Source organism: Mya arenaria, chromosome 14 (genome assembly GCF_026914265.1).
Source record: "Mya arenaria isolate MELC-2E11 chromosome 14, ASM2691426v1".
In the NCBI taxonomy this organism is placed as follows: Eukaryota; Metazoa; Mollusca; class Bivalvia; order Myida; family Myidae; genus Mya; species Mya arenaria.
This window is the reverse complement of record NC_069135.1, coordinates 34,653,916-34,664,350: the sequence shown is the minus strand read 5'-3', so window position 1 is coordinate 34,664,350 and position 10,435 is coordinate 34,653,916. Positions and strand designations below refer to the sequence as shown.

Below are 10,435 nucleotides of genomic sequence, written 5' to 3'. Positions count from 1 at the left end.
TTCATTTAAGGGCGATACTATTTCCCGGTCCCGGTCTCATCCGGTCCCGGTCTCCTCCGGTCTCTGTTTTCCAAATTTTATAGTAGCTATCGGGCGTGATCAAAAAGGTGTTAATGACCGCGGGGGGTAATAGGATTACAAAAGATTACAGTTGATTAAAACATTAGATATTTGATGATAATTATGTCACCATTTATTTCATATTTTATATCAATATAACATATAATAAATTTAGGCAAAGATAAAAACATGGACTATGCACATGTACTAAAATTAATGTCATGAATAACAAACACATTGTGTGTGTGTGTGTTTTTTTCATATTAAATTCAGTAATAAGTATACTATTGATAATAGTAATACAAAAAGAAACAATGCTTGACTACATGTAAATCAAATTTGTTAGTTAACTCAGTACTTCAGGAATTTTATTATTGTTCTTTTGTTTAACTAATGATTTTGTTGCAGCAGATGCACTTCCACGACCAGTTGCCTTATGTATTTCTGCCAACTGATCGTCTAATTTTAATTCTTATGCCGACGCATTTCATGTGGAATCTTGTCCTGCATGTTCTATTTTCGCAAATAACTAAATTGTCGACGAATTCTGGCATTTCACATGAACAGAATGTTTTAAATTTGAAATTCATAGGGATCGCGATTTTTCATTTTCTTTATGAAACGGATTTTTTTTCTAGACAGCTGACTAGATGTTCCCTCATTTCATTTACAACGAAATTGACATTTGTATTTACATAGCCATTCTTAAAACAAGAATCCACAGCATTAGCAGTTGCAAAGACACCATAGGCATGTACATTTGGTTGTTATAGAAGTCGTGGAACTTTTATAAGCTGAGATTTGTTACTTTTTATAAATTAGGACATATCGTATCGATATGAGTCGGATATGCAAACATGGAATTTTTCAATTGTAATCATTAATGCTTAAAAAATATAATGCCTGGAGGGGGGGGGGGGGGGGGGGGGGGGGGGGGGGGGGGGGGTAAACAAAAAAGGAAGAACAATAAACAACTTTGACATAACATAATTTAAAAGGTGCTATTCTAAGTTACTTCATACTCTAGCCGTCCTCAATCTTTTATGCAAAAAAAACATGATCATTTGTACTGCCATCGCATCTTTCTCTACACCTTTAACACGAATTGCATAAACAGTGTAGACCTATAACAAATTGCATAAATTAAGACATAATGTTCATATATTTTATACCATTTTGTTACATATTAAAACAAATAAGATTGTCAAAATCGTGTTATAAACATCAGCAACACAATCCGTTGCCTGGGGCCATAAGTTATGAACCGGGAATTATGAGACCGGATGAGACCGGATTTTACGAGGAGAGACCGGGAAATAGTATCGCCCTTGATTTAATCGAATACTTTCAAAAAAGATTTAACACAACTATTTTTTCCAATCAATTATGTACAGTATTTTAAAAATCAATTACAACTTCTGTGAGTATGCTCAGATAGCTCTAAATACGAAATATGCAAACTGTGGCAACACCACATAGTCTAAACATGATGCAATGCTCAGTTTATTAACCTAACAGTAGACTATCATTAATTCAGGGTTAGTACAATTACCTACAAACCATGGTTTATAGGTTCGTGGTCTATAACACGGTACAACCTATTTTCAACCACAACCTGTTTTGCGACTTGCAGGTGGGTCAAAACTAAACATGTTCATCCATAGACTTGGTTTTAGTGTTCGACCGACCCCGGAAAATATGTAAGACACATTGCTCGTGACCTCCTCTGCACGTAATCTACAATCTTGTTGTTTACTATAACAGCAGGACTGTCAGAAAACTTCATGTGAAGAAAAATGGAAATTTTAGTGTTAAAAAAATGCAGTTAGTCTTTTTAATTAATGACGAATTAAACCCTTGATTAAGAATGATTTCACGTGTAAAAGAGGTTGTTCCGGGATATCTTAAAAAAAATAATAATTATGATGTTGTGTCCGACATATACGTTAAACAAATAAAAGAAAAACCGTGGGCCTTTTTGCGACATTTAGGATAGACTAGCAATTAAAGCTCTAGCACAGCGATCACAATTGCAACATGGATTTATATAAATTACAGGCTTTCCTGTTTGTTTTGTTAAAATAAAGACATTTGTTTACCTACACAAGCTGGTCAGTGCAAGAAGGAGGCAAAATATTTAATCCATTTCAATCACAACTATTTGTAGCAGATTTAAAGACACCAAAATGGATGACTTTCTGATTCCTAGATCGGCTGTGGTGCTCTGATACTATGTATTGGACTGTAACAAGGCCCACACAAGCATGCATTTAAAATGAGACTTTAAAGGCCTAGTTTAAGGAATGTTGGGCATTATAATACCTTGCTGTGCATCTCCTGTTTATTGCACTGGTGTCACAGTAGGGGGCATTTCTTTATTTGCTCAGGGCCATTTAGGGTTGACACTTTTCAAGGTCGACAATCTCATTGTCGCAGTAATACATATAAACAATATGTATATCTAATGAATTTATTAATTAAACCTATTGGAAATAAATAATACACAAACAACAGTTTTTAAATGGTTATAATGGATTTATATACATATATATATATATCCATTTTAAATGCAAGGTCACCATTGCTATACATACTTTGTGAAGCATCCTGGTTAAATCATATGAACGGGCAATTCTATACAACATAAATCTTATTCAAAGGCATTGTAATAATAATTTTATTATCATTTGAAAAAAACAACAACAGTAACTAAAAGACAAGATGTATATATTGTCCATTTCTATAATAAAACCTCTATAACTGCACAGCTGGACACTCAGATCAGAGATCCGATAAACAGCACATGTCAATTAAGATAAAGATCAATACACAGAAGTAGTGTACTATACACGTTTTTTTATTGGGGGGGGGGGGGGTGGCACTTAAAAATTATATATTCATAATTTCTTAAACGAAGTTCAACAATATTACTACAAGTATCATAGTGTATATTTTTGCGTCAGGACATTACGGACCATCAGCTAGGCTGTCGCTCATTGGCCTGTTGTATCAGACTCAGTTTGTTCTCGAGCTGACTGTATGTTAAGGTAATTTCTATCTCATGCCACGCGGGGCCTTTAAAACACAATTTAAATCGTGTAAGGGTCAATTACGGACCATATTTGGGGACATTACGGACCATGGACATTACGGACCATATTTGGGGACATAACGGACCATATTTAAGAACATTACGGACCCTATTTGTGGACATTACGGACCATTATTTATATTTTTACTTACAGTTTGTTTTAACTTTATTACGTATTACATATACATTTTTGGGAAATTACGGACCATGTATATAAGTGAATCATGTGAAACAAAGATACGAAAAGACGCAATATTCATTTTACCTCAAGGCGCATTTAAAAGGTGGTGATGGACTTAAACGCCATCATTTTTAAGATACTAATTTGAGAAGAGGATTTGCCAAAAGCTGAATGCCCGTGTCTTTGAAGATGATTTAATGGAAAAGTTCAGGTTTCAGTCTTCAGGCATCTTAAGTCGCTTGAGATAATAATTGAAACAAGTTTACAGAACTAGTTCTTAGTTCTACAACAAACTGTATGTAAATAACTCTTCCAAAATTATTATTTTTTACTTTTCATATAAAATTCATCATTATATGAAAACGGAAATATAACTTTAAAATATAAAATTAAGTACTTTCTCAAACTCTCGAACAGTGTGCACACCTGCTGTAAAAGGAGACCACTGCGTAGCGGCTCACGTAAGCTTTTGGTGAAGGGAGGTCACTGCGTAGAAGATAGCCGTATAGAGTATGGCAGTGTCAAAACCGGTTTTAGCAAGGGCAGTGAGCGGGTGTGTTTGGTTGGAAGGTTAAACACAAAACAACTCCGCATAATTTACCTGTCAATTACTTTGCAGGATGTGACAGTTCTCAGCTTTAGTTGTTAATTTTTGTCTTTATACCTAACTTCCACCTGTTAAACATATTATTTCCAAGTTATGATACAGCAGCCATTTTGTTCTTGATTATACAAATATCAAATAAAATGAAATAAAGTATTTGAATACAGATGTGAGTAGGACATCGTCAAAAATGTCAGCAACATTTCTTCATGTTGGAGATATTGTTTCTTTGTATGCTGAAGGCAGTGTGAATGGATTTATTTCCACTCTCGGGTAACTATTGTGTACTTAAAAATCATTTTTTTTATAATTATGTAGTATTTGTCAGAACCAGCCGCACGCGATGAAATAAAACATGTATACAGGACGACTTCTCTTAATCTGAAAGTAGAAATATCAGAAAGACTTCTTTTAAAATCTAAAAAAAAAATCAAAAATTTATTGATTAAACAAACACACATGATCTTACCACACAAAGTTTGTTTTATCAAAATGTATGTCAGTGAACTAGTTGTGAATATTGATAATGACTTATAGTTATAAAATTTATATGAATTGTATCTTGTTGTGTTGGACTCCTTGATTTTGACCTAGACACCTCACATGTATATTTGTAAGTGTGTAGTTTGATGGACTCCAGTGTAGTCCAAATAATTGTACGTTGGCGGATTTTTTTTTAGATTTTTGATATGGCAAATCCTTCACGTACAAATTGTTTAGTATCAAAAGTGGGTAGTTGTTCCGATCAGGATTCCGGGTTAAAGCATATAGAGTCTATAAAATATCATAAAAACAAGAAATATTACCAGATAATGTTATTTTATATTAGTTCCGTACACAAAAAATAAATATCCAACTTATAATTATGAGTTTGACGGCTTTTTTTCATTTCATTCTGTCAAAACATAACGATATATACATGAAGGGCACCTGCAAGGCTTCAGGGCACAGTTTTAAATCGCTCGGAACATTTCGGCCATGGCCGAGTTGTTACGATTGTATAACGAGGTCTATCTCGAAGCTTTGTCGGAGTAGGCCGAGTTATTACGATTGTATCGAGTTGTTCCCGTTCGCATAATTGTTTTCTGTGTCAGTCAACTTTCGTTTTATTGGAAAGGTAAACAACTTGTTTTAATGCATTAAATGCTTGTTTAGTGCAAAATTATATTTCACTTACATGGTAAAATATGAATATAACTCTTAATGATCAATTTCAACCATAAAATACTTCACTTAAAACAATTTCAATATTTTCAAAACACCCCCGTTTTTTGCACATTCCCGTTTAGACGTTAGGGATTGGAAGAATCCCGTATAACACGTCTATTATTTTAGACTAGACTCCAGTGCAACCACAGGAATTGGCTAACACTGCTGTATAACAGACTGAATATTGGGTTCAAAAGCCAAGTAAAATAGTTCTTGAACATTTTTTTATTGAACTTGTGTTATTCACAAGCATTTATAAATGCGGTCAATCTCCCAAATTTTCATTTCAATCATACAACTAAATGTTTCCACTCTGTGAGTCTGAAATACTCAGGCCTAAAAAAATAAATTCTTTGGTTAGGGTAACATCCTTTTCAAAAATAGGTAGGGTAGGTAGGCTTTAAGGCTTTATATAAGAATGTAATTTTCATCATTGGAGAATGGTGAGTTATCTTCTGTTTAAGCATTTAAGGTTTAAACTACATATTTTTTTTGTAAGCCTCATCATTTGCAAAGATAACGTTGTTGACTGATGTTGATGCAAATGTCTCTATAATATTCATAACTATGTGCTTAAACTGCAAAATAACCCTTTTAATGAAATCAGAAATGAGTTAATGATTGACAAAATATCGTATGAATGTATTGAACAATGTCGCTTTGGTCAGAAGTTCCAAATGATTTAATATGAATCAGTCTAGCAATTGTGGAGAGATTGTAGTAGTATTTACTTGTAAAAAAAGGTAATTTCAACATTATACTAATCACTGTCATTGGCATGGTGTTAAGCTAGAGTGTGGGGGGTGTTTGGGGGAAACAGGGGTACCTAGAGGAAACCCACTAATTTGGCTTGGGGACCACAAACCAAAATCACATGTGCCTAGGCTGGTAATCGAAACAGGGGACGGCTTTGTGAGATGCGAGTGTGCTCTGACTGGACATCCTGGAGACATGTAGAGACATTCTATGAGCACTTGAAGGGCTATGTGTTTGAAATTGATATATTGAATGTATTTGAACTGACATTCTCTCTTTCATGTTATTGTCTCAAAATAGATCTATACCTATATAAGGTGTTGCAGCTACTGAATAAGATGTGAAAAAATGCCTTTTCTTATTATTAAAATTACTTAACAACTTGTTAAATGATTGTTTTACAAGTCTAAATAGTTCTTTAATGCTTCATAATTTTCTATCCAGGCTGGTAGATGACAGGTGTGTGATACAGCCTGATGCAGGGGATCTCTCCACCCCTCCAAAGAAGTTCAGAGGTAAAAAACAGTCTCACACATGCAGTATACAAACAATATACCGGTAGTCTAACACCATTTTGTTAAATCAACATTTCTGTCTATAAAACAACAAATTCTTTTAGCCTCTTTGAATGGCAGGATCCATCATAAAAGAAGATCACATGTTGATGTTTTTCTTTTGGCAAGAGTTTCTTATTTTTTATAACCTCAAACCCACCAGACCAACTTTTTTTTTTTTTTTTTTAAAGAAAATTCCTTGTAATCCCTTTGTGCATATCAGTGCAGCAACAATACTTTTAAATTGTTCAGGAACTATTTTTTAAATGATTATTTTTGGCTTTTTGGCATATTTTGAATAACATTTTAACATTCAAAGTGGACACTTGTTTGACAATATCAAACTAGAGAATGAGGTTTGTTATCTCATTGATGTTTGAATATATAAAGAAAAGCTTTCACTTTGAACATAATCAAATCAAAGGTTAATAATTATTTATTTTTATTGCTTTTATTATGATTTCTCTCCTATTGCTAGTGACACTCTTTAGGAAGTCTTGAGTATTTAAAAGTAAGTACCAATAACTATCAATTTTGCCTGATGTTTTTAATTATATCTCCGATTTTAATGGAAGACTGACCTTTGATGAAAGATATTTCCGCATCTGTATGTATGGTGATGTTCAATTATTGCGTGTGTCAAGCTGAAGCATGTTCACTATCAAGGGGCATTGAATAAATTAAACAATAATTTGGTTGCCAGTTTTATAATCCTGCACACGACTGCATCCTTCAAAGTTGATATGTTTAATACCAGTTATCTGGTCATTTTTTCAATACAATTGAAGTTTTATCTAGTTCATGCTGTGGTACATGCATTGCAATGACAAAGGATGAGGAAGTTGTTTGAGATATAAGTTGATAACATTATGATCCCTCTGGCAGCTTTAATTAAGTTGTACTGTAGATTGCCTTAAATTTGCAGTCATAAATTGATGAAATTTAGCATGAAGAAAGAAAGTTGAGGTATTAATTAATGTCATTCAGTGCTCCAGCCAGGATTTGAAAATGGCAGGGTGCTAGGTCAGAAAGGACACTTGATGCATATTGATTGAGCCTAAATGGGGCACTTGCAAGGGTCAATGTTCAATTCATATTGTGTATGTGTCATGAGGGCTCTGTCAAACAAAAGGGCACAGTGGGGCATAGTAAAAGACAGCAGGCTGCCGGAAAAGTGCATCAGGGTGCTCCCCCCTGCTATTTAGGCCTACCTAGAGCACTGGACATTGCCTTGGTGTCATTGGCAGCACTTGGTACACATGTTGCTGGAGACAACAAATGCTTGTATAGCTTTAGCCTTGTGATTGTCAAGTTAAGGCCGTAATGTTGGTGTGCAATAAAGACAGACTTTCGTTACCTTAGTGTTTATTTCACAGCGCTCTTGTTATGTTTATTTTCTACCATGTTTTGTGACAGAGGTCTAGCAGCACAGTCAAACACAATGATGACATGAATGATAGAATTAAAAAATATCTACAGTATTTATAAGCAGGGTATTGCCTATCTTAATACAGTTTGATGGAAATATACAGTGTTTGTAATGCAAGCTGCATTAGTGTTTGAGGCCTTTAACTTTTCTATTTATTCAGTTTTCAAATCTGAACTTGATTATGTAAACTGCTTTAAGTGTTAAAGCAAATTTTGTAAAATTGATGTTAAACTTGGCAAATATACGATTTTTATTTTGAGCTTCTAATAATATTTCCAACATGAAAAGTCATCACAACACTAAATAGTTAAACTCGCCTTAGGTTCACATTTTGTCATTGACATTTGCTGTAATAAATGGATAATAATGTCTTTCTTCAGGTTACATATTTACCTTCTCAAGATGTAAAGAAGTGTGTGGGTTGCTTAGATTCTATTTCAATACTTTGATAGGGAGCTGTAAATTATCTTCACTAAAATTTTATGGATTTTGATAACATGAAAAACATGGTAAACAGCATAATTTTAATAAGCCATCTTAAGAACAGTAAATGTTATCACAGCGGACTTATAAAGAGGGAGGGAGAGGGTAGTGGAGAGGGAGATGAAACTTATTGACATATAAATGATGCTTAGGTTTATTTGAAGGTAGACTGTCAATAAAACAATGTAAATTTAATTATTCCAGTCAGCACTTTTGGATGAAAGAGCCCAGATACTTACTTTAAAGATTTCAACAATTTAGCCTGGCGTTTATAAATCCAGAATTTGATTCATAAAATGTTTAATAATGTACATGTTTTAAACATTTTATTATCAATTATGCTTAATGTGCAAAAGAAAGATTTGTCACAGATTGTTGGAATATAATCATTATACAGAACAAATACAAGCTGTCAAAGAAGTAATCTTTCAAAGCAATTAAATAAAAAGCATTTATCAACAGCAAAGCTGTCAGGTCTGAGGCCAAAAATCTGTCTACATAACATTATGGTCTAACCAAAAAGGTGCTGAACAAATTATACATCAAGCTAAGGCTATTTGGTTAAAGCTGCACTCTCACAAATTGACCAATTTGACTACTATTTCATTTTTGTCTAATGCTCAGCTTATTTTGGCATTAATATTTTCAAATCAGTCATATAGGATAACCCACCATAGAACGAAACTCAATTGTTTGGAAAACTGCTGAAATTTTCATTTTTCTTAAAGCGCTAGTAAAGCTTTTAGCCATTAAAAACATCAATTTTCACGTAAATATTAAACACTGCAATCTGATCTTCTATTGATCAGCAGTCTTATATCACACGTTTTCAAACATTTACACTAAATTTGGCTCATTCCAACACATAAATTAAAAATTTGTCAAAGTCTGTCAATCTGTTAAGAGTGCAACTATAAGGGCCAATGCAAGTATTTGTGACAGCGGTTATGCTTTTTGTGTGTAGATTTGAATGAATAAAATGAAAATCATGAGATTTTCTGTAATATTTTACATTCTCTATTCCTCCATTATTTGTTTACAAAGTTGCATTACACCCAGGGTTGAACATGAAACTTTGTCATTATGTTGCGCACTAATCAATCAACTTTAATTGATTTCTTCTGATAAACATGGTACAGATGCAGTGCTGTATCAAATTACATCTTATGAAGGTTTTAAAATCTGCAGTACAAATTTAAATACCTTTTAAATAGATGTATGAAAGAGAAAATTTGGCGTCCTGCCAAAATGAGCTTTTATATTGTAGTCATTTATATAATATTAAAATAGTTTATTGGTTAAAATTTATGACTTTTTATTTTTTAATTAAGTGATATTTCTTGAATGTAACTAAGTATCAGTCCACTAAAGATATAATATCAAATTGATTTAAGGAAGAAGTTGGTATATCAGTTTGAGATTTTTAACCAATTATAAGCTCTACATTTATAATGCATGTATATTTAAGGTCCACAAAAAAAGAACAGAATGCTGTTATTCATTTTTACAAGACTTACAAAGCACGAGTATGAAATTTCTTTCAAAATGTAAAGCATTTAACAAAAAACATAAAAAATAATTCATTTACATTTTAGTCCAAAATGAGAATATTACCCAAATTATACCAATTATACCAAAATATATCAATTGAGCATAGCTCAATCCTGTTATAAGAAACTTAACTTGTTCATGGAATTGTGGCCAATACTTGGTTAAAAACAGTTTCAGGTTTCAGATCATAGAATTTTAATCAGATACTTTCAACTCTATTGTTTTTATTGCAGATTGCCTGTTCAGGATATGCCCGAACAACCGGTACTCCGCACAGAAACAGTTCTGGAAGGCCGCACGCCAAAGTTCCAACACAGACCCTATCCTCCTCAAGAAACTACTGGTGTGTTATAGTTAATGGTGTAATAGTTTATTTGTTTAATTATTTTATATACATTTTTATTTTAGTTTGATTATGAAGACTGCTTTAAAGGGACTAGACACCAGGTAGTCCCAAAATTGGAATACATCATTTCCATCAAACGAACCTAGAATTGTCCAAACGAGTTAGTGAGTA

At 33.2% G+C, this 10,435-nt stretch overlaps 1 protein-coding gene across 6 annotated transcripts in view; it reads left to right on the top strand.

Moving 5' to 3' along the window:
• The first annotated feature begins 3,908 nt into the window (after positions 1-3,908).
• Positions 3,909-10,435, top strand: part of LOC128218289 (inositol 1,4,5-trisphosphate receptor type 1-like) — a 125,004-nt gene continuing 118,477 nt past the window's right edge. For all 6 annotated transcript variants that reach the window (XM_052925933.1, XM_052925929.1, XM_052925932.1 and 3 more), the window contains exons 1-3: positions 3,909-4,209; positions 6,346-6,416; positions 10,152-10,261. In XM_052925933.1, the coding sequence (XP_052781893.1) occupies positions 4,127-4,209; positions 6,346-6,416; positions 10,152-10,261 (264 nt within the window). In that variant the 5' untranslated portion in view covers positions 3,909-4,126. The remainder of the gene's footprint in view (positions 4,210-6,345; positions 6,417-10,151; positions 10,262-10,435) is intronic.